The 25,311-nt window shown below is 45.1% G+C and overlaps 2 protein-coding genes across 2 annotated transcripts in view; both read left to right on the top strand.

Moving 5' to 3' along the window:
• The first annotated feature begins 4,730 nt into the window (after positions 1-4,730).
• On the top strand, positions 4,731-8,380 carry LOC137421563 (uncharacterized). The gene is made up of 7 exons (XM_078772614.1): positions 4,731-5,433; positions 5,579-6,292; positions 6,416-6,602; positions 6,691-6,948; positions 7,038-7,209; positions 7,298-7,477; positions 8,302-8,380. The coding sequence occupies exons 2-7, from the start codon at positions 5,888-5,890 to the stop codon at positions 8,378-8,380; spliced, it is 1,281 nt and encodes a 426-aa protein (XP_078628740.1). The 5' UTR covers positions 4,731-5,433; positions 5,579-5,887.
• Positions 8,381-18,157: 9,777 nt separating this feature from the next.
• The window catches only part of MAN2B1 (mannosidase alpha class 2B member 1), a 64,318-nt gene continuing 57,164 nt past the window's right edge, over positions 18,158-25,311 (top strand). The window contains exons 1-5 of the mRNA XM_068107742.2: positions 18,158-18,279; positions 20,601-20,703; positions 23,313-23,486; positions 23,700-23,893; positions 24,083-24,215. Coding sequence (XP_067963843.2) covers positions 18,184-18,279; positions 20,601-20,703; positions 23,313-23,486; positions 23,700-23,893; positions 24,083-24,215 — 700 coding nt within the window. The 5' untranslated portion in view covers positions 18,158-18,183. The remainder of the gene's footprint in view (positions 18,280-20,600; positions 20,704-23,312; positions 23,487-23,699; positions 23,894-24,082; positions 24,216-25,311) is intronic.

Here is a 25,311-nt window from a genome sequence, read left to right on the forward strand (position 1 = left end):
CCGCGGCTCGGCTCCACCCACGGCCCGGCTCTGTTCCACCCACGGCCCGGCTCTGTTCCACCCGCGGCCCGGCTCGGTTCCACCCGCGGCCCGGCTCTGTTCCACCTGCGGCCCGGCTCTGCTCCACCCGCGGCTCGGTTCGATTTCGCCAAGCGCGCCCTGGCCAGGGAAGCCACCTAAACTGGTGACCCCGGCTTCTCCCGAACGGATGCGGGCGCGGTTTCGAACGCAGTTTCGATCGAACTGCCGGAGTTTCGGAAACGACGAGCGGCCATGTGGTTTGCGCACCGCGCTCGGCTCCTCCTCTATGACCAGAGGGGCGAGCTTGCTCCAGGACCCTCCGAAGGAACGCAGTTACGAGATGTGGGTGGCACTGCTGCTCATCTCTTGCGCGCGCACTGACGTTGGCGGCACGGCTGCTTCGTTACCTTCGCACGCGCTGCTGCTCATGTCTTGTGCGCGCACCGACGTTGGCGGCACGGCTGCTTTGTTATCTTCGCGCACACTGCTGCTCGTCACCTTCGCGCAACTACACACTACAACTGCAACTCGCGAAAACTCTACAACTACAGCTACAGCTCACGTGTAGAAAGCTGCAACTCGCGCAACTACTTCTCTGACTCTGCATCCTCGGGAGGCCTGCGAGGAACCACAGCAGCCTACCCTGAGGCCTTGACCAGCCCCTCAGTTGGTTCAACCTCTTTTCGCGTGCACCGAGGCCGAGCACTGCTCGAGCCTTCTCGGCACTGCCGAGCGCACCCGCGAACTGCAACCTCGGGAGGCCCGCGAGGAACCTTGGCAGCCTCCCCCGAGGACTTCACCAGCCCCCCAGTCGGCTCAACCCCACGGCAGCGTTTTTTCGCGCGTACCGAGGCCGAGCACTGCTCGAGCCTTCTCGGCACTGCCGAGCGCGCCTGCGAACTACGTACATGCCCGTGGAGTGCATTCTGGGGGGGGCGCATGTAGCGGTTACCTTATTCGCATGTCGCGGTTAACTTATTCGCATGTGACAGTTACCTTATGTTTGGTCATAATCCACGATCCACGTGCACGGGCCTGTGGGGCTTTTGGTTTGTTGGACGTGACGCACGCGCGGTTGTCGGAGCCACGCCCTCCGAAGAGGGTTGTGGCTTTATAAAAGCTGTACCACTTCCGTTCGAGTTTAGTGTGCTGGAGATTTCTGTACGAATAAACGAGCTTCGAACCCTACGAAATGGTCTCGTCTTCTCTTCACGCCTTCCGCGACTCCTAAAACTTTAAAAATTATACTAGCCGGATCCAGACCCGGATCTTCACCAAAATTGAATCGATTCTTCCTTGTCTCACACACAACCTGTCCACCAAGTTTCGTCCAAATCCATCAATAACGTTTTGAGATATCCTGCTATATGTTGGTTTTAGCCCTATCTCTCAATGGTGAAGAATCACTTCAAAAATTAAATAATTCTCATATCCGAATCCATATTCAGATCTTCACCAAAATCTAATAATTTTGTCCTTGTCACATACGCTACGTCTCTGCCAAATTTAGTCCGAATCCGTCAACAACTTTTTGAGTTTACAATTTTTTACAAAATCATTAAAAATGAAAAGCTGAAATGTCTTAAGTCAATAAGTATTCAACCCCTTTGCTATGACACTCCAAATTGAGCTCAGGTGCATCCAATTTCCTTTGATCATCCTTGAGATGTCTCTACAACCTGATTGGAGTCTACCTGTGACCAATTGAATTTATTGGACATAATTTAGAAAGAAAACACCTTTCTATACAGGGTCCTACAGTTGACTGTGCATGTCAGAGCAGAAACTTCACCATGAAGTCCAAGGAACTATCCGTATAACTCCGAGATAGAATTGTGAGGAAGCATAGATCTGGGGAAGGGTATAAAACAATTCCTGGTGTTGAAAGTTTCCCAAGAAGACAGTGAGCTCCATCATTAGGAAATGGAAACAATATGGAACTACTCAGACTCTTCCTAGAGATGGCTGTCCGACCAAACTGAGCAACTGGGCAAGACGGGCCTTGGTCAGAGAGGTGGACCAAGAACCTAATGACCATTCTGACAGAACTACAGAGTTCCTTGGCTGAGATGGGAGAACCTGCTGGAAGGACAACAGTGTCTGCAGCACTTCACAAATCTAGGCTTTATGGGAGAGTGGCCAGACGGAAGCCACTCCTTAGAAAAAAGCACATGACAGCACACCTTGAGTTTGCAAAAAGGCACATGAAAGACTGATTCACTCTGATTTTGCAAAAGGACTGACAGCATGAGGCAAACAATTCTGTGGTCTTGTGAGACGAAAATTGAACTCTTTGGCCTGAATGCAAAGCACAACATCGAGCAGAAACTGAGCACAGCTCATCACCCATCTAACACCAACCCTACTGTGAAGCATGGTGGTGGCACCATCATGCAATGGGGCTGCTTTTCAGTGGTAGGGACTGGGAGACTTGTAAGAATAGATGGAACAATGAATGGAGTCAAGTACAAACAAATCCTTGAGGAGAACCTGCTTCAGAGTGCAAACGATCCTAGACTGTGGTGAAGATTTACGTTCCAACAGGACAATGACCCCAACCATACAGCCAAAGCAACACTGGAATGGATTCAGAACAAGAACGTGAAAGCACTTGAGTGGCCCAGCCAAAGCCCAGACTTGAATACCATTGAGAATCTGTGGAAAGACTTGAAGATTGCTGTTCACCGATGCTCCCCATCCAAATTGACAGTGATTGAGCAAAAAAATTCTAAAAAAAAAATTCCACTTTGACATTATGGGGTATTGTGTAGATCAGTGCCACAAAATCTCAATTTAAGCCATTTAAAATTTAGGCTGTAACACAACAAAATTCGAAAAAGTCAAGAGGTGTGAATACTTTCGGAAGGCACTGTATCTAATAGGTCCTTCCAGGAGAGAGTTGGTCCAAATCTCTCCTAAATATTCCAGATGTATAATGGGATTCCTCAGGGTAGCAGCCTGTGTCCAACTCTCTTCAATATATTGATCAATGATGGAGCCTCCCATTTCAGACTCCACAGAAAGATCGTTCTGTTTGCAGATGACATAGCCATGTGGACTCGGTGTAAAAAATTGGCCCTTTTCAGGAAAAAAAAAACTTCAAAATTATATCAGTCTAGTCAAGCAATGGGCCCATAACTGGTGGTTTAAGCTGGCTGGTGATAAATCTAAATTTATCATTTTCTCCCGTAAGAAAAGGATTGATTACATGTTGATGATAGTGAATGGCATCGACACATCACATAGCTTCTGACATCAAACCCTTCCTCTTCTCCAATGGCTTGATCTTAGATCATAAATTTGGATTCAGAACAGGTCATTCTACACTGGACATGCTGCTTCTGCTGTCTCAACAATGGATGGAGGCTCTCAATGCCAAACAGGAAATTAGAGCTGTCTCCCTTGACATATCACATGCCTTCGAGACGGTCGGGCACCCCGCCTTGTTCACCAAACTCTCCTCCTATGGTATCCATGGAAACCTCCACGCATGGCTTGCGGACTTCCTCTCTGGCCGCAATCAACGTGTGGCCCTGAATGGAATTCTCTCATCTCCCCTTCCTGTTCAGGCTGGAGTTCCCCAAGTCAGTATTCTGGGCCCTGTGCTTTTTCTGGTCTTCATTAATGATCTCTCCGGCTCTCTGGAAAATCCTCTCTATCTCTTTGCTGATGACTCCACTCTCTGCCGCTCCATATCTCAACCTTCAGATCGGCACGCAGCAGCCTCTTCACTCTCTGCAGACCTGCACAAAATCACAGACTGGTCAAACAAGTGGAACATGTCTTTCAATCCTGACAAATCTCACACTGTCACTATGTCTCTCTGAAAAGACCGTCTGGACAACCCTCCCATCTACTTTCTCAACAATCCTCTCCAATAAGTTCTGTCACTCAAGCTTTTGGGTCTCACTATCTGCCATGATCTTTCCTGGGAAAACCATATTTCCAAGATGGCCTCCAAAGCCAGTCGCCGACTGGGCATTCTCCGTCATACAAAGTCCACTCTGGGCACTTCTGAGCTCTTCACCACATACAAAGCTTTCATCTGCAGTTCAATGGAATACTGTTCTCCCCTCTGGGTTGGTGCTCCTGCCTCACACCTAGCTCAGCTTCAAGCGGTTGAAACCAAAGCATTCAGAATCATTGGAATCTCTCGCAATGAAGCTGAATTTGAGGGCTTTCTCTCTCTCATCGCAGGCAGGTTGGTGGTCTTTCTGTCTTCTACCGACTCCTCTCCAGCCTTGCGCCCCCTGATCTGTCTGTGCTCTGTCCCCCAAATATTCCTACAGGTCGCACAATATCTGCCTGCAACCCTCTTCTGGTGAAACTGCCAAAATCAAGACTCTCTGCTCACCTTGACTCTTTCATTCCTCTTTTCTCCCGCCTCTGGAACAAACTTTCACACTCTCTTCAATCCCTTTCCTCCCTCCAGGTCTTTAAAGGAGAAAGGAAACGACCAAAACAACGTTGCAGATTTCGAAAAATAAACATATCTTAAACACTTCTATTGAGTTCATTTCAGAAATATCTTCGCGGTTTTATTAGAATTTGTCAAAATATCGCCGAACAAGCAAAATCAGTTTTGTCAAAACCGCAAACCGGAAATGACGTTTGCGAAGTAACCCAGTTTTTCGTTCTTAAAGCCTTGTTGGCTTCGTGACGATCAGAACATCACTTTGTTTTCATTACGATCAGTTGGAATCATGCCCAGTCGTTGTGTGGCTGCTGGTTGTTCTAATTGTCCAAGTGAAACTGTCTCCGTTTTCAAATTCCCGGAGGATGTTGCCAACTTCATCGTCGGTGTTGTGCAGCGAACATTTTGAGCGCCACTGTTTCAATGAAATCCCACAACTTAAAGCAAGTTTGGGATTTGTTGTACAACATAAACGGGTGCTCATTCCCTCAGCTGTACCGTCTATTTTCGTTCGTTCGGCAGAGAAACCAGATAAAAAGACGCGCAAATCGCAAGCTGCAGAAAAACTAGCAACGAAAAGGGTGCGTTGTGTGGCTTCTGTTTGTTTACATTTGACATTTGGTGACCTATATTCGAAATTTCTATCACTACATGCAGGTGAAATTGTGGTTTGTGATACATATTATTTATTTATTCACAGGAAGTTTCATCACTTCTCAAAGTAGCACAACCTGCTGCTGCAACTTCTACATGTGATCAGAGCCAGGCACCTGCTGATTGTGAGGCTGTGTCCAGTGAGGTTCGTCACTTTGTTACAAATAATAGCCACAGCATAATTCTTGTTTTTGCAATTTTCTAGCGAAGTAATCGCATAACTAATGAAATATGTATGGTTTATTTCCAGGTTCAGTCAACAGAGACATCTCTTCAGCCTTGCACCAGACGACACGTGCGTGTTCAGGTGTCACAAACCAAGCTCGGCACTCTTAAACACAAAGGTATTACTTGCTGTATTATTATTAATATGCTTTTTCTGATTCTATTACTTTTCACTTGTTAATTGTTTTGATGTTTAATGTTTGCTGATGACTTCCAGGTTCTCAAACTGATGTGCTCAGCCATGTGTCACACATTGGCACACAGACTGAGCCACTGCCAGGCCACTGTGTAACATGTGGCCATCAAAATGATGCTGTGGCAGCTGCTGGAAGAGATGTCGGCTGTGACAGCCCTGAACCTCTTGATGAGAGTGATAACGACTACCTGCCTTCATCTGCTGACGAGACTGACGACAGTTGCAGCTCCGAGCAACAGACTCCTGAGACAAACAATGTCCTCGACGACACAAAGTATATAGTCTTCTGGAGCAGCTTGCTGTGACTTTTCAAGTTGGTGCGCTGCAGCTGGTGTGGAGAGACGGGTCTCAAGGTGGATCTTAACACAAACGGCACCATGTTGCTGGTGCATTTTCAATGTGGTGTATGTTCTCTGACAACAGAGTGGAAGAGTCAGCCTTATATAGGCAAGTCACTCGCTGGCAATATCATTTTGTCAGCTGGCATTCTCATGTCAGGTGCTGTACCAAGCAAGGTACTCAAGGTTCTCCACCATATGAGAGTGGCAGGAATTTCATCGAGAACTTTCTCGCGACACCAGAACATGATGCTTTTTCCTGCCATAAAACACGTTTGGTTGGAGAACAGAAAGTGGCTCGTGGCATCCCTGCAAGCACAGCGCAGAGGTTTGATGTTTGGTGGGGATGGACGCTGTGACTCGCCAGGACACTCGGCGAAGTTTGGCTCTTATGCTATCGTGGAGCTGGTGGCCAAAGTCATCATCGATGTTGAGCTTGTTCAGGTAACATCAGCAGATATATGTAGACATACACAATACACATAGAACTAGTGTGGGTACATAGAATATTGGTTGTGGACAATTTAAGTTGACTTAGATGTTCTCAACACACGATTATGTTTACAGTGCAATGAAGTTCCAAGCTCATGCCACATGGAGAAGGAGGGGCTGAAAAGAGTGATGGCATTTCTGAGCAAAGAAGGCCTGTCCATAGACACAATGGTCATGGACAGGCATGTCCAGGTTAGGAAATGGATGAAGGAAAATGCACCTGAAGTCAAACGCCACTTTGACGTTTGGCACATTGCAAAAGGTGGTGAACGCTTTTACATTATAAAGCTGTATCGAACTTTGTTCTTTCTATGGGAAATATGCATTTTTCCCGTTCTCTTTTTTTGCAGGTGTTAAGAAGAAATTGCTATCTCTGTCAAAAGAGAAAGAATGCCATGGAATTGTGCAGTGGATGGCCAGCATCATCAATCACCTGTACTGGTGCACCAGCTCCACACCCCCAGGACAGCCAGACACCATCACTGCAAAGTGGACATCCATCCTCAACCACCTTGTCAATATTCATGTCCATGATAACCCTCATTTCCCTTCATGTGCACACGCTCCACTGGTTGGGAGAGAAGCCAGAAAACAGTGGTTCCATCCATGTGAGTGATAAATGTTCATGTTATTGTCATAAGATTCTTGACTAAGTTTCATTTAGTGTTGCATATTCACATGTCATGCTTGTTGGCAGGTACTCCAGCAATGGTGAAGCTGGAGAAACTTGTGCGTAGCCCTGCTCTGCTGAGGGACATGAGACAGCTGTCTGGTCAAGAGCAAACCTCCTCTCTCGAGGCCTTCCACAGCCTCCTCAATCACTTTGCACCCAAGATGTATTCCTTCTCCTACCATGGTCAACTGAGCAGGTATTTTTTTATCATTTATTGATTTAGAAAGTTATAGATTCTTGTGTGACTTACACACGTCACAAATTATTTATGTTATGATTTTTAGAACTCTCCTCGCAGTCATGCATTTTACCGAGAATGCTGGTCGAGAACAGCAGAGGACTGCGGCAGGACAGGCACGATATGCCATCAACTTTCCAAAGTGGAAGAAGGGAGAGTATTCTGTGAAGAAGATTTTGAAAGACCCTACATATCTATCTATCTATAATTCCAGTAATCTCTGTTTGTACGTTTGTACGTTTGTACGTCTGTACGTCTGTACGTCTGTTTGTCTGTGACCGCTGTTTCTCGACAACCACGGGTCCGATATACTTTTAACTTGCCAGGTATATTGCTGGGGACCCGAGGATGTGCCTTTTCAAGGTTTCATATTAATCGGACAATTACTTACCGAGCTATGTCCAAAAAACGATTCAACCAATCAGAGAGCAGCGAACGATCGCGTGTGCCGAACGTGGAGGACACACTCTGCCTCGGATGGCACATTTGAGAGCGTATTCATTTATTTCACGTTTGCAAACTATGTTGGCGTTAAACTATGTTTTAAAACTAATAAAACCGAATTTGCGATTCATTCGCTTTCCTGCGCGTTTGTGCACGCGATGGCGATTTCTTTACCAAACTCCGGAAGCCGTTCGCTTTGGACCAAACCATTGCATGTAAATAGAGGGGGGGGATTGTCACCGTACTCGCAAGCCGTTCGCTTTGGACCAAACCATTTCATGTAAATAGAGGGGGGGGATATAATTTTAGATATAGATATAGTACGGGCAATGCCCTAGTGGTACAAATTTCAATAATATTCTCCAAAGTATGCTCTATTCACTGAAGAAACAACACTGCATGATGACACATTTGATTAAAATTTTTATTTCATGGAAGAACGTTATATTGCAACAGACATTTATCTTGCACAGTATTATTCTCATGTTTGTGATTGCAGAGTACATGAGAGAGATCATGGAGGTAGTTGTTGCACAGTGCACAACATCAGCAAAAGACAGACAGACACCAAACATATCAACCGCCTGCGCTGTGTGCTGGTGTCAGCCGTCCAGCCAAGGATGAAGCTGTCGCTCTGCTCCAGAGCCGCTTTGCAGCCTCTAATTCTTCTGCTGTGGATGTTTGAATCCCACGTAGTCTGCAGCTGGGAAATGATGACGTATTTTGTTGACCACACATGACGGCAATGGCACACGATTGTCTCTTCCGAGATGACCCCAACACGAGCGGACAAACTGACGATACGCTACAAATCTGTATCTCCTGAAACACAATTTCCAGCCGTTAGAAATCTCTTATTAGTGTTGCATCTTGTGGAAATGCGTATGTTTTTGCTTATATTTACATTATGCTACCAGCATGCCAGTAGGTGATAAGGGCAGATGGTTAAAATGTTACTTTCTAAGTCAATTCTTGTAATCTCCGAGAATTTCTGTTGGTCAAACAAATTGTCGAACCTGTTTACATCCTGTCTGTGGAAATCCCTTGCCAATTATTTGCTCAAATACTTTGCCAAACCCATGTGACGTCACGAAGGCTTTATTTTTTTTTCATCCCTAATTGCCTTTTAGCTTTCCATACCGCCAGACTTTTAATGAAAAGATACATTTTTTATCATGATCTGCTGTTAACAAGAATTATTTAAGTGATCTAAAATCATGTCGGTAGCACTTAAAAATGTATAAATGTACATATGTGTTTGAATTTACATTTTCACCCTCGGGGGCCCTAAGGGCCGATCAATTGGCGCACAGCACAGCTTATTGCATCAGCCCTAGGGCCCAGAGGGTTCAATATAGTTTGGAGATGATGTGTAGAACTTACTCATGTTGGTTTCTTTGTGATGGCCCGTGCTTTCCATGATGGTCAATGTAGGCGTAGTTAGCTGTTCGCAGCACATATGTGTCCAAACAGCATGGTGCAAAACCAGGGTTGTTGATAATGCATGAAAGTACTCCAGCGTTTTCCATTTCCTCTCTAACTTTAGGTATCTCCCTGCAGCACTTGCACTCATTCACCTGTGGCATGGCCTCACAATTACCACAACTGCACCTGTCCAGAAACAATAAGTATTTGCATATGTATGTCTGTTCTTACTAAAGCCTGTACATGAGCACTACAACTGATACACCTGCAGTGCTGCACTAAGTCAATAAAGTCGTATTTCGTTTCTGTGTTTCTGTCCATTTCTTGCCTCACGGCACCGAACATTAATTAAACTAGGGCATGCCCGTACTATATATATATCTAAAATTATATCCCCCCCCTCTATTTACATGAAATGGTTTGGTCCAAAGCGAACGGCTTGCGAGTACGGTGACAATCCCCCCCCTCTATTTACATGAAATGGTTTGGTCCAAAGCGAACGGCTTGCGAGTACGGTGACAATCCCCCCCCTCTATTTACATGAAATGGTTTGGTCCAAAGCGAACGGCTTGCGAGTACGGTGACAATCCCCCCCCCCCCCCCCCCCCCGTCTATTTACATGAAATGGTTTGGTCCAAAGCGAACGGCTTGCGGAGTTTGGTAAAGAAATCGCCATAGCTCGGTAACTACTTGTCCGATTAATATGAAACCTTGAAAAGGCACATCCTCAGGTCCCCAGCAATATACCTGGCAAGTTTCAAGTATATCGGACCCGTGGTTGTCGAGAAACAGCGGTCACAGACAAACACACAGACATACACACATACACACACACACACACACACAGAGATTACTGGAATTATAGATAGATATTAGTTATGTATTCCATTGACCAGAAAAAGAAACTTTTTCAATTAAAAAAGAGACATAAAAATGAATACCATTCAGTATTTTGGAGGCGCCCAAGATCAAAATCGATCGCCATTGTGTCTGTGTCCGACGATTTCTCTTCTTCACTCTCTGGACGGTATGGTTCGAATCTGTATGGGAGAATCGAGTGAGATTCCCCAAGATTATTAACTTTCTCTTCATTTTCCGCATCAGATTGGTCAGAAATATCGCTGATATCCAGACTTACGCAACTATCGGAGTCGGTGTCTGCCATTGTTTACTATTGCGCAGTCACATCGGCTTCCTCCGATGACGTCACGATGATGATGATAGTCATCACCAGATGCTGGCCGGCACGGAGAAATCGTCTGCTATTGGCATTTTAAAACTCGGATACCTCACGATTCACGCATGCTAGAGCAACAATTTTTGCGCCAAACTTAACCTTTTTTGTTGCTACAATTAATTAATCTTAAGCATTTGATGTCTATACTCATGTCCGTTCTCCTTTAAAACAGCTGTTCATCACCATCTCTTATATTCTTCCACCCTCCAAAACCTTGATCTTTTCTACCCCTGTTAAAACACCACAAATCCACCTCTTTCAATCCCCAACTTCTTTCTTGAAATTCCTAGAAGTGTTCATTTGTTTTATACCGTGTACCCTTCCTCCCCCAGCCCTCCCCCTTCCACAGATCTACCGACGTCCCTGCTCTCTACTGTTGTTGTGCTTGTGTGTTTCCCTCTCCCTCCCCCTCATGTCTCCCGCTCCCTTCATTGTATGTTTTATGTGTCTGTGCATGTTTTATGTTCAATGTGTTAGCTCTTATATGAGCCTCGATTCTGTATACAAAAAAAAAGGCGCTTCTCTTAAGACGGCGCTTTGAAGTGTCCTTTCTTGGAATTATTTTTGATAAGGGATTAACGTGGCCCTCCCATATGAAGAAGTTGACAGTAAATGTGCCAACGGCTTAAATTTATTACAGTGCTTATCTGGTACAGATTGCGGAGCACATAGGTAAAGTAGCTTCCTTATATATGGTGCCTTTCATCCGCTCTCATTTCCATGATGGTTGTCAGGCCTTTGGGGATATGTCGATGAGCAATCACAAAAAGCTGGAGAATATCCAATATAAAGCTCTCCGTGTCTGTTTGGGGGCTTTTATAAGCTCTCCGGTGTCGGCTTTTCTGGTGAAGGCGGGAGAAATGCCATTGCCTCTGCGTTGGGAAATTTCTAGAATTAAATACAGGCCTAAAATCATTATGGCTGGTGATAACCATCCTGGTAGAGCCTTATTTGCTAACTGTTGGGAATACCAAAAGCTTGGGAAGAACGCCACTTCTCCTCCTGTAGGACTAGCATGTAAGAGGGCCGCTAGGGATATGGGTCTGGATTCTCTTCCTGTAAACCCACTCCATAAAGTACCGATTTGACCTCCTTGGACTCTTGAAACTCCCCTCTCGGACACTGTCGTCTAAATCCCTACCTTCGTGGAATAGGATGTCACCTTACAGGGTACGGTGAACATTGCGCTGTGAACATTGCAGGGATCGCAAAGTTCTGACCCACCTATTTTTAAATTGCCTGCTATTTGAGGGATCCAGGCGACGCCTTCTTCAGAAGATTAGAAAGATTGGAATTGATGTGTCGGATCTGGCAGAAATTATAACTTTGTTGAACCAGAAGCACCCCCACTCTGCAGAGCTGTACTAAGGTTCTTTAAAGAGAGCGGGAAATCCCTATGAAACTAGAACGGCACCCAGTAGAGTGTATACCTCCACCTGGTTGGCCATCCCATATCACTCAATGGTGAAGAATCACTTTTAAAATTATACGAGCTGGATCCGGATCTTCACCAAAATTGAAACAATTCTTCCTTGTCACACACACAACCTGTCCAACAAGTTTCGTCCAAATCCATCCATAACTTTTTAAGATATCCTGCTATGTATCGTTTTGGCCCTATCTCCCAATGGGGAAGAATCACTTAAAGATTAAATAATTCTCATATCCGAATCCATATTCAGATCTTCACCAACATTGAATCGATTCTTCCTTGTCACACACACAACCTGTCGACCAATGTTCGTCCAAATCCGTCCAAATCCGTCGGAGATCTCGCGAGATCTTGGAGACGGCGGCAGCGATTCTCGAAGCTCCACACGGTCTCCACGTTTTCAAAGTTAAGTCTGTTCACAATTGTATTTTGTCGAAACAGTATTTATCTTTCGGTGTGTGAAGTTATAGTGTGCACCTTGGAAGTTTCTCGGTGTTTATCTTTCATAAATTAATCGTCTGTTTGCCGCGTCGCAAGCAAGGCCTTTGCCGCGTCGCGAGCGATTTGAAATCGAAGTTAAATAATTGTTCCCATTTGTATTTTCGTTATAACTGTATTTATTTTATGTTGTGTGTACGTATATTGTGTCCCGAGGAAGATTTTCGGTGCAAATCTTTCATACCTGTATTGAAAATCGTGTTAATTCGTGTCGTGTCTTGAGGCCTTGTACAGTGTACACTGTACAACCTTGAGGCTTTGTTTTTCTCTCAGCGGTCCGTCGTTTGTGATCCAATAACTTTCGTTCTCTGTTTTCCCAGTCTTTTCACCCCATAGCCTACTTCCTTATGTAAATCTCAACTAAAAAAAAACTTTAAAAAACCATTTCCTTCTCTGTTCTCATTCGTTTATTCATTCTTATTCGTTCGTTCATTCTTCGACCACGTGTTTCTCCCCCATTTCCCCAGATAGTTTTCACTGTTATTAACCTTCAATGTTTACACTTTCCCCTCAAGTTATGTATTCCGTCATATATTATAACACCTTTTTCTTCTTCTTCTTTAAAAGGCTGCTTTCGACTTGCTCACCAAATCTATTCATCCCAAAAAAAAAATCCATCTCTTATAGTGCCTTTTTTCTACATTCCCTAAACTCTCCTGCACTCCATCCTCCATCCAGCGTCCTTAAACGTATTTTTGACTCGAAGGTCACAAGAAACTCATTTTGCAATAAATGTTCGTTTCCCATTAATCGTACACTTTCTAAAATCCAATCTCACCCCTCCCCTCCAAATCTTCCCCACAACCCCTCCCCTCCAAATCTTCCCAATCACCCCTCCCCTCCAAATCTTCCCCATCACCCATCCCTTTCAAATCTTCCCCCTTTCCCCTCCCCTCCTAATCCTCCCCATCACCCATCCCTTTCAAATCTCCCCCCTTGCCCCCTCCCTCCTAAACTACCCCCTCACCCCTCCCCTCCAAGACTCCCCCTCGCCCCTCCCCTCCTAGACTCCTCCCTCACCCCTCCCCTCCAAATCTCCCCCATATCCCATCCCTTTCAAATCCCTCCCCTTGTCCCTTCCCTCCCAAACTCCCCCCTCGCCCCTCCCCTTCAAATCTCCCCACCCTCATTTCTTCTCAATTTCCCCCCTCTCACTCCCCCTCCTCAAAGCGTCCTCCCCGCTTCTTCCCCCTTCCAACTCTCACCTCCATCTCCCCCAACCTTCTGCCTCGCTCTTCCCCCTCCTCAAATAACACCTCATTGTGCCTCACCCAATCACCATCAAACCTTTTGTCTGCCCCATCCTTCCCTTTCTCTGAGCTATTCTGAAATCTCTGACACACCTTCAACAGCTCTCCCTACCTCTTCCACCTCTTCCACATCTTACCCTGCCCCTCTTCCCCCCTGTTCTGTATCCGATGCTCCCCCTTCCTCTTCATTAACGGTATGGACCTCAAACATCCGGGGCCTTCGTTCAAACTTAACTGATCTCTCCATACAGGTTGCTTCTGTCAAACCAGACGTGATCTGCTGAAAACAGAAACTTTCCTTCTTCATGATGTCTCTGATTCCTTAGGAGCTCTCCCGGGTTACTCCCTCCTCCGGTATGATAGACCTGAGCCTCGTCCTGGAGGTGGGGTTGCTATCTTTATCAAAAACTCTCTTCCTCACTCGCCCTGCACTGTACTCTATCCACCTCACCCCCAGGAATACCTCTGGCTACGGCTTCCCCTTCGCTCCCACCTCTTGTTCATATGTGTGTTGTACCGTCCACCAAACAGTGATGACTCCATCTACATCTCGCTGTCTGATAATATGGACCAACTTCTATCTACTCATCCCAACTCTCTCTTCCTCATATGTGGTGATTTCAACTGTCATCATGCCAGTTGGCTGGGTGTGGGTACTTCCCTCACCAGCCATGGCTCCTCAGCAAAGGACTTCTGCGACTCACTGGGACTGACACAATCTGTCAATTTCCCGACCCGGATCTCAGTCAACGGAGCATCTTCTCTCTGGACTTGGTTATGACTAACTTCCCTGAAAATGTCTGCTGCTCTTCTTCTGCTCCAATCGGATCATCTGATCATGTCCTTGTTAAAGTGGACATCTCTCTGACCATTCTCAGGGAGCCTGCTCAGCGTCCACGAGTCTAGCATTTCACTCAGGCCAACTGGCATGGTCTTCAAGCAGCCATCAATCATCTGGACTGGTCTCCCATCTCTACCACCTCTGACATCAACTCATCCTGGGAATTCTTCCAAAGTAAATTGCTCTCCCTCATGCACAGATTTATCCCATCTCGTCTTCAGTTGTCATACCCTTCCTCCCGTCCATGGTACACGGAATCTTGTGGTGAGGCTGTTGCCCAGAAACAACTTGCCTTTGTCTCCTGGAAAGCAAATCCAACCGAAGGAAATCTCATTTCCTTTCACAAAGCCCGAAACAAGTGTGTGTCCACCCTCAGGAGAGCCAGGAAACAATATCTTTCCGTTCTCAAGACCGAACTCTTTTACCTGTCTCCCTCTTCCAAATCCTGGTGGCGTTGGTCAAATCCGTTTCTGGTGTTTGTTCCCCCTCCATCCCCTCCCTTACCTCAAACGGCTACACAGCTGACTCCGCACGTGAAAAAGCTGAATGCCTCAACTCTGTGTTTGCCTCTAAATCTTTTGTCCCAAACCCATCCCTCTCTGTACCCACCATACCCAGTCGTACCCAGCTGCTCCTGGACTCCGTGTCCTTTCCTCCTGACAAGGTGGAAAAGTTTCTGTCAACCCTCGACTCTGATTCTGCAACTGGACCCGACGGCATCAGCCCACGGGTCCTAAAATCCTGCTCTGCCGCTCTATCTCACCCTTTCTCTGTTCTCTTCACCCTCTCTTTTGCTCAAGGTCAACTGCCATCTGCTTGGAAATCAGCCAACATCACCGCTTTGCACAAAAAAGGTGCAAAAACAGATCCTAGCAACTACAGACCAATCAGCCTTCTCCCAATTATCAGCAAAGTCATGGAATCCATCATTGCTTCGGATATGAAATCTTTCCTCTTCTCCAATGGCTTGATCTCTGAGCATCAATTTGGTTTCAGACCAGGGCACTCTACTCTGGACATGCTGCTTCTGCTGTCTCAACAATGGATGGAGGTCCTCAATGCCAAACAGGAAATTAGAGATGTCTCCCTCGACATATCACGTGCCTTCGATACGGTCTGGCACCCTGCTCTGCTCACCAAAGCCTCCTCCTTTGGTATCCATGGAAATCTCCACGCATGGCTGGCGGACTTCCTCTCTAGTCGTCGTCAACGTGTGGCCCTGAATGGGTTTCTCTCATCTCCTCTTCCTGTTCAGGCTGGAGTTCCCCAAGGCAGTGTTCTGGGCCCTGTGCTTTTTCTGGTCTTCATCAATGATCTCTCTGACTCTCTTGAAAATCCTCTCTATCTCTTTGCTGATGACTCCACTCTCTGCCGCTCCATGCCTCTTCCCTCAGATCGGCAGTCTGCAGCCTCCTCACTCTCTGAAGACTTGGACAAAATCACAGACTGGTCAAACAAGTGGAACATGTCTTTCAATCCTGACAAATCTCACACTCTTACTATGTCTCTCCGAAAAGATCGACTGGACAACCCTCCCATCTACTTTCTCAACAATCCTCTCCAAGAAGTTCTGTCGCTCAAGCTTTTGGGTCTCACTATCTGCCATGATCTTTCTTGGGAAAACCACATTTCCAAGCTGGCCTCCAAAGCCAGTCGCCGACTGGGCATCCTCCGTCGTGTGTAGTCCTTTCTCGGCACACCTGAGCTCCTCACCACATACAAGGCTTTCATCCGCAGCTCAATGGAATACTGTTCTCCCCTATGGGCCAGAGCTCCTGCCTCACACCTAGCTCGGCTTAACGCTGTTGAAACCAAAGCTTTCAGAATTATTGGAATCTCCCGCGATGAAGCTATCTCTGAGGGCCTTTCACTCACTCACCGCAGGCAGGTAGGTGGTCTTTCTGTCTTCTACCGACTCCTCTCCGGCCTTGCACCCCCAGCTCTCTCTGTGCTCTGTCCCCCAAATATTCCTGCAGGTCGCACAAGATCTGCCATCAACCCTCTGATGGTTAAACTGCCGAAATCTCGGCTCTCTGCTCACGTTCACTCTTTCATTACTCTTTTCTCCCGCCTCTGGAACAAACTCCCTCACTCCCTTCAATCCCACTCCTCCCTCCAGGTCTTTAAAACAGCTGTTCACCACCATCTCTTATCTTCCCCCATCCAAAACCTTGATCTTTTCTACCCCCACTAATTCACCCCAGATCCACCTTGTTTGAAATTCCAACTTCTTTCCTGGAAGTCCTGGCAGTGTCCATATGTTTTATACCTCTCCCTCCACCCCCTTCCCATGCCCCCACCCCCCAAAGCCCTCGCCCTCTCTTAAATCTCTCGATGTCTCCATGTCTCTCGGTCCCTGCTCTCAAATGTTGTGTTTGTGTCCTTCCCCCTCTCTCCCCATCTTGTCTACCGCTCCCGATGTTATATGTTTTTGTGTCGGTTTGTCTTTCTGTGTGATTAATGTTCGCTCTTTCACGAACCTCGATCTTGTATACCAAAAAAAAAAAAAAAAAAAAAGGTTTTGAGATATCCTGCTATGTATCGTTTTAGCCCTATCTTCCAATGGTGAAGAATCACTTGAAAAATTAAATAATTCTCATATCCGAATCCATATTCAGATCACCAAAATTGAAACAATTATTCCTTGTCACACGCACAACCTGTCGAACAAGTTTCGGCCAAATCCATCCATAACTTTTTGAGATATCCTGCTATGTATCGTTTTGGCCCTACCTCCCAATGGTGAAGAATCACTCAAAAATTAAATCATTCTCAAATCCGAATCCATATTCAGATCTTCACCAACATTGAATCGATTCTTCCTTGTGCACACACACAACCTGTCGACCAATTTTCGTCCAAATTCGTCCATAACTTTTTGAGATATCCTGCTATGTATCGTTTTTGGCCCTATCTATCTTCCAATGGTGAAGAATCACTTAAAATTTCAAGTAGCCTGATCCGAATCCGGACCGGATCTTCACCAAAATCTAATAATTCCGTCCTTGTCACACACGCTGCATCTCTGCCAAATTTCGTCCGAATCCGTCCAAACGTTTTGAGATATTCTTCTCACAAACAAACACACAGACAGACAAACAGACAGGGGTGAAAACATCACCTCCATCCACCTTCACCGTCGCTATTGTAATTGCGGTAATATATTGGGAGGTGTATATGGTGGAATTCGCTGTTTCATGGATTGAGTGCCTCTTAATGTGCAACTTTTCCATGTTTTACACTCATTAATTGTTATAGTCTAATCTCACAAAATGAATGATCTAAAAGACAAAACTAATTCCTCATTGAAATGTCGAGATCTGTACAGTGGGATACATTAATATACTGTAGTACTGTACTGTCACGGACGTATAGTTGGAGCTTTAGTTCTGAGTCTGCGAGGTCGGTGGTTCAAACCCTGGCCGAGTCATACCAAAGACTTTAAAAATGGTACGTGCTGCTTCCTTGCTTGATAGTGATACTCGGCATTTAAAAAGAACAGAGCACGAAAAGACAACCATAGGTTGACAACCATTTCGCAGGTACAATGAGCTTGGTGGCCTATTCCTGCATTTAAGTTCTTAAGGGATCTCATATTGTCTTCATAAACATGGAGGAAAGCAAAAAAAAAGAAAAGTGAAAAATAACGGTTATAAAAACGAATATTTAATGCGACGTTAAATATACATAAATATACAAAGGGAATCCCGCACACGAATCACGAAATCGCGAAAAGTAGGCGTGGTCTGGGATGGTGACGTATATCAGCTGGCGATCCCGCACGTGATCTGATCATTGAGTCGCGATGGCGAAGTTGTGGTCGGACGTGCGATTTGCGCTGTTCTCCCATTGCCTGTGTATATGGCTATCTACCTGTGTACCTGCGGTGCTCGGAAGCCCGGTAAGGCAAGCCCGTGGTTCGAGTTTCTCCACCATGTTGACAAATTATTCAGACCATGGCAGAGTTCTGCCTCGGACATGATACTTGATAGAACAGGAAACATAACAAACACCAGTCGTTTCAATACAAAATAACTTCCTCATCCGTAAATAGTGTACAAATGTTTGTTTTTTTTGTTTTTTTTAGAAATGTGCAGTTTATTAACTTTGGACGTTTATGGTAAACTACCACCTTTAAAATTGTAGGCCTGACTATCTTGCGAAATGCAGGTTGCCTCATTCGGCCCTTACTGCTCTATAGCCGCCGTGATGGTCCCAATGAATGAGATGTTTTCATCCCAACAGGAGGTCTTGTCAAATGTTGCTACCTCCGCTACCGAAGGTAGACGGAGGTTATGTTTTCACCCATACCTGTTTGTGTGTCTGTGAACAGGATATCTCAAAAAACGTTGTAGACGGATTCGGACGAAATTTGGTGGAGAGGTTGGTTATGTGACGAGGACGAAAGTGAATCACCTGGTGTTGGCCCAATGGTTAGGGTGGTGGGCTTGGGATCCTAAGGTCCTGAGTTCGAATCCCGTTGAATGAATGCCAGGTGGGGTTGACTCAGCCTGTCAGCCTTCCGATGTCGGCAAAAATGAGTACCAGATAACTGGTTATAGAGAGGCACTGCATCAGCGGCACAAAAAAATGATGCAACCAGCAGCTGGGTGGTTGCACACGAACCACCACCATTGAGTGGTAGGGCCAAAAACAATATAGAGCATGATATTTCAAAAATTGTCAACGGATTATGTCAAAACTTGGAGAAATTGGGTGTGTGACGAGGAGGAATTTGAATCGATTTTGTTAAAGATCCGAATCCAACCAGATACGACAATTTTTTTTATGTGATTCTTCACCATTGAGCGATAGGGCCAAAAACGATATCGGGCATGATATTGCAAAAAGTTGTGGATGGATTATAACAAAACTTGGTGGAGACGTTGGGTGTGTGAGAAGGAAGAGTTGATTCAACTTTGTTAAAGATCCGAATCCGGGTACGAGAATTTTTATGTGATTCTTCACCATTGCGAGATGGGGCCAAAAACGATATATAACATGTTTATTTCAAAAAGTTGTGGATGACTTGTGACAAAACTTTGTGGACGAGTCGGTTAGGTGACGGGAACAATCAGATTCGATTTTGGTTCAGGTCCGAATCCAGTATCAGTGGGTACAAAACATAAACTGTTCAGTCTGGCGGAGGTACGTGCTCTGGTATTCTCCTTTTGATGGTATTCTCTTGGAGAATTTATTTAAGGAGAATGGTATTCTCCTTAAATTGATATTGATTGATCTCCTTAAATTGATGGTATTCTCCTATCAGCTGATGGTGCATTAATCTACAATAGGAATGATGAGTGTAAAATTAGAGAAATAACCATTTTAGATTCCTTTGCGTTTGTCTGAATTGTTGTTTTCCACATTTTAATAACATTTTATTCCCAGCAATGGTTTGCTAGTTAGGCAGCGGACAGTTACTAAAGCCGCTGTCACACCTTGACGTTTTAGCCAGCGTATGCCGACGTATGAAAAATTTGTCTACGTTAAGAGCACGCTGAAGCACGCTGGCATACGTCGTAGTACGCCGAGCTCGTCGACAAATTTCGGGCATGCACAAAATTTGTCGACGTATGCCAGCGTATGACTCGCACCAGCACTCAATTTTGATACGTCGGCATACGCTGGCTAAATCGTCAAGGTGTGACAGGGGCTTAACCGACATACCCCGTAGATGAGGACACTGGACTGGCATCCTCGAGGTTGTTAGAATCTCGAGGTTCAAATCCAGCTGAGACAATTATATTTATGATTGGGATTCAAAGCTTCTGAAAACCGAGCTAGTCTCATGGATTTGCCACGTCGCTATCATTGATTGGCAGGAAAAACCGAGCTAACCCACCTTGATGATTGATTTATGGGGAGGGGGGGTTAGCAGCGCAGCCACGCTCCAAGCAATGATGCAGCCAACATCCACAGGCTGCACACAACATGAATGAACGGTTAAATTGTCAACATTGTGCTTCACATGTAAGGTGTTGCAGTAAGAAGGATTGGAAGGAGCGTTAATCTACCTGGTCCATATGCTCGTGTTTAGCTCGTATGCACCTTTGAAAAGAGTAGGTCAGTGTATTCCATTATTCATGTTGTCAATGGCTCCTGTATTCTATTGAGGAGAAACTGAAGGAAATCTTTCAGTGGTTGCCGTGCTTGTTGTGTTACGAATGGTTCAAATGACTGAATTTTTTATTTTATCCCGACTTGATTGCTGTACTACAGGCCTGTGCTAGGTCAGAACCTGGTATGCTCAATGTCCATCTGGTTCCTCACACCCACGATGATGTCGGCTGGTTAAAAACAGTGGATCAGTACTACTTTGGAGGTAAGTTGATGCTCATTTTTACCTGTGATGTGTCTCAGGTCTACAAAAAATCTGAGTGATTGTTGTTGCTGTTGTTGTTTCCTGTTGGGGGTCGATTTTTGAAATGTGCACCCATTGGTCGGACAGTTGCCGGACCCCACCCACATTTGTTACTTGACTTCACCCACCATGTCATCGAGACAAAATAATATGGCCGCCATCTTGGTTTTCTGGTGGGCCTAAGACATCAGGCCTGTATGCCTTTGCTGACTATACACTGCCTAGGATTGTTGCATCAGTTTTACATTGGTTTTGTTTGGGTCGACTGTTACAATGAGGCCTGAGGGCCACGAAAAATGTACATATGTCGAATAAAAAATTATTGGTGATGTTTAATCAAGCCCGTCAGCACGCACGGTATGTGGACGCTGGACTGGCATCCTCGAGAGCAATGTAAAAAAAATACCGTGGCCCTAAGATATCAGGTCTGTCGGCCTCTGTTGATTTATACGCTGCCCAGTTTGTTGCGTCACATTTCCATTGGCTGTGTTTGGGTCGATTGTTACTCACAATGAGGGGCCCTGAAAAATATAATCAAATGTCGAATAAAAATTATTAGCAAGGATTATAATCAAGTCCATCAGCACTCACGGTATGCGGCTCCCGAAAAAAATATTGTTACGTAATTTTTGAACGGCCCCATATTAGGGTTAAACAATCCATGACCATTGACCATGTGACGAATCAGGTCATTCTGATATAACCGTGGCGGAGGATGACATGGATTAGAGGTGTTGAGTTAATCTTTCAATAAATAGCGCATTAAATCTGTTTCCCAATCTTGCTGTTCATCTTTTAAGAATGTTTCAAAGGTCCACAGACACGGAATCTCATTCAAAATGCATTTCATGTCATCCAAATGTCTTTTTATGGTGAATTCGAATATGGCATTGATTTTTTGTTATATTCACTCTGAAACATAAAAAATGAAAGAAAACCGAACCACTTGGGAACGCCCCTAAAAATTGTGCCCCATACCTCAAAGCCGATGACGTAATCCATGTGACGTCACCTCCAGAACGCAGCTCGCTCGCAAGCATGCTCCACGTGCATTTGCTTGATACAAATGAAACACTTATTTTAACTCCAATTTACATTCTGTTTCCACTTTTAGTGAGAAGTAGGGGTCTGTGAAACCATTCATAAACTTTATTTGGTGCAAATCGGAAAATTTTTAGCCGAGTTACCTCAGACCGTGAGTTGTTAATTATTTAATTCACCCATAGTTGAATATGTGCAGGCTACTCCACGGAGCGACCTTGCGGGCTTGTTTTAACTCCAATTTACATTTTGTTTCCACTTTTAGTGAGAAACAGGGGTCTGTGCAACCATTCATAAACTTTATTTGGTGCAAATCGGATAATTTTTAGCCGAGTTACCTCAGACCGTGAGTTGTTAATTATATAATTCACCCATAGTTGAATACGTGCAGGCCGCTCCACGGAGCGACCTTGCGGGCTTATCAACGAGGCGAGGCATTCGTCATTAGTGCCAGTGGTATTGCGTGCCATCGCATCGTTGTGGCGATAAACAACAATAGCTCCGATCCCGCAATACAACCCACGCATCCGCGACAGGACCATATCATGATCACGAATTCTGCGCCAGTAGCCACGGACGGTAACGTGCGCTGGGTCCTGGCCATTTGGGCTGCTGGTAGGATATCGGACTTTGAAATGACTTACCCTTATTTTCTCTCCGCTTCTCAGCAGCTGTCCTCACACCCCTTTTTTCTCGGCATGAGGAACGACATTGCTTTTGATGATGGGTACTGCATCAGGTTTCAGCCTCCTCAACTTCTTCAAACTGAACAGCGAATAGAGCCCGTGATCAAAGTCACTGTCTTCGAAGTGGGCGCTGCAAATGACGCTCGTGTCGCTGGGGCCTTTCCAGTTTCCCCTCGTCAGCTTCACTTTAGATGTCCATATTCTCCGAAGATTCTCATCTTTCGGGAATACATGAAGGCTTACACCGTCTTTGGTTGTATTGCTTCATCCTGCTACGATACATCTTGCAGGCATTTTCGAAAGTAAGGTTAAAACTCTTAAAAACTTTCGCGAAACAATCACAGGAATTAAGACGATCAGTGAGATAGCAAACACATGTTGTGCACAATGCATTTGTACGTACTTTATACGGCGCGCGACGTTTCATCAATCGACTCTGAGCGAGTCGCGTTCTGGAGATGACGTCACCGGTCACGTGACCTGCGGTTCGCTGAACTCCACTTTTTTGATGGGCGGGGCATAGCAAGTTGTGAAAAACACTACAAATGTTCAAAATATTGGTCTAATTATCCCATTGTTGATTTTAAAAAAGAAACATGGGTGATTTCTTCACTAGGAAGGTCAAGTTAATATATAAATAACCAGAAACCTTTGAATTACATGGGACCTTTAAATGCTCGTTTCCCAATCGGCCCACTACCAGATTTGTAGCAGATTGTGACCACAGTGCAGCCATTCTTGGTGTTCTATGTCCAGCACTTTTACCTTTTTTGAGGAAGTGGCATTCTGGACAATGTCACTGATTATATTTTCTTCACCACACATCGTTTCTCTCTTTTTTAGGGAGCAATATCATCCAGCATGCTGGTGTGCAGTACATTCTGGACTCTGTCGTGGATAGTCTGGTTGTGGACAAGACCCGGCGATTTATCTACGTGGAAATTGCCTTTTTTGCCAAGTGGTGGGAGCAACAGACCGCAAAAAAGCAAGCAGTAGTCCGGAGTCTCATAAAATCTGGTGAGATTGTGCTGATGTTATCGACATCATAATAAACCTCTAATGTTTGAAATGATCGATTGAGATGGGGTTGAAGGAAAATAATGAAGTGGTGCATGAACACATCAAGATTTGCTCTACTTTTTGCATAATTTAGTTTTTGATTCTTTTTGTTGTCGCTCAAGCTAAAAGATAATGGGAAGTGATGTATTTTCTGTTCTATGTTCTGTACAGGGCAGCTGGAGTTCATTAATGGTGGTTGGTGCATGAACGATGAAGCAACTCCAACGTACATCGATATAATTGATCAAATGACACTTGGCTTGCGGTTCCTGAACGACACCTTTGGAATTGGCGCACGGCCCCTGGTGGCCTGGCACATTGACCCATTTGGGCACTCTCGTGAACAAGCCTCACTGTTCGCACAGGTTAAGAGTTTTGTGCTCATTGCTCAAGATTTATAATGTGCATGGTAATTGATGACCACAAAAATACAGTTCCCATATAAATTAATAAACCTTTATTTTTATTTAAAATGATGTTATTTGGTACACATGATGCTCTGTATGCTTGCTATCACTAGCAGTAGAGTAGAGCTTCCTTTTCCTTCCTTTCAGATGGGATTTGATGGATTTTTCTTTGGGAGGTTGGATTATCAGGACAAGGAGAAACGTCAGAAGGAAAAGAACATGGAAGGGGTGTGGAGAGGGAGTGCCAACTTGAATCCTCCATCAGCTGATCTTTTCACCGGTATGGCTAGTTAAACAAATTCAATAACCATTGTTGTAGGTCTTAATTAGGGAAGTGGAGCTTGGTGGTGCACTTATGACTTTGCCTCATAAGTGCTCTTCCTGAACCTCAACTGCTACAATGCCCCCAAGAAATGCCAGACTTTATTAATATTGCAACCTTTAAAAGTTTGTGTGCATCCATAACACCCTTACCATGATTAAACTAGAGCAATGTGACTGTGTTGCCAATATACCTCCGCAAAGTCCCACCATGGGTAGATGCCCTCGTTCACTGTCCTAAAAATAAACAAGTTTGATTTAAATCCCTTCAGCTGTTTTCAAGTATCACCTTTTCACCAGCCATGACAGGTTTCACATTGATCAGTGGAGCGGTTTCAGAGAAGGGATTTTTTTTAAATATTGGCTTTCAAGCTAATATTTTCCCTGCTAGAGCGGGGGTTAGCCTTGCGGTCCCCATGACAATCTTCTCCATTTTGCCCTATTTTCTGCATCTCTCCTTGTTAACCCCCTTGCCCGCATTTCTTCTTCCACCATCTTTAGCCAAGACTTTCTCGGTCTTCCCCGTCCTCTACTTCCTTCGACATTCATTTCCATCACTCTTCTCAACCAGTCACTTTCATCCTTCCTCAACACATGACCAAACCATCTCAACCTGTTCCTCGTCACAGCATCAATCACAGGCTCTATTCCCATCATCTTTCGCAATTCATCATTTGTCTTCCTCTCTCTCAAAGATACTCCGCACATCCACCGAACCATTCGCATTTCCACCCTTTCCAGCCTTCGTTGCTGCTCTACATTCATGACCCATGTCTCGCTCCCATAAATCATAACACTTCTTACACATGCAGCATACACCTTTCCCTTCAGCTTCAACGACACTCCCCTCCTCATCAGCACGCCACTCAGTTCCCGAAACTTCTTCCATGCACATCTCACTCATGCAACCGTTGCCGAGTCTGATCCACCTTCTCCATTCAGCATGTCTCCGAGGTAGCAAAATGTTTTCACACCTTCCAGCTTCACGCCGTCTCCAAGATCCAACTCAACATTTCCTCCATCTGCAGCTCCCTCTGTGCACACCTTACATTTGA

The sequence above is a fragment of the Myxine glutinosa genome, chromosome 2, assembly GCF_964187855.1.
Source record: "Myxine glutinosa chromosome 2, kmMyxGlut1.1, whole genome shotgun sequence".
Classification (NCBI taxonomy): Eukaryota; Metazoa; Chordata; class Myxini; order Myxiniformes; family Myxinidae; genus Myxine; species Myxine glutinosa.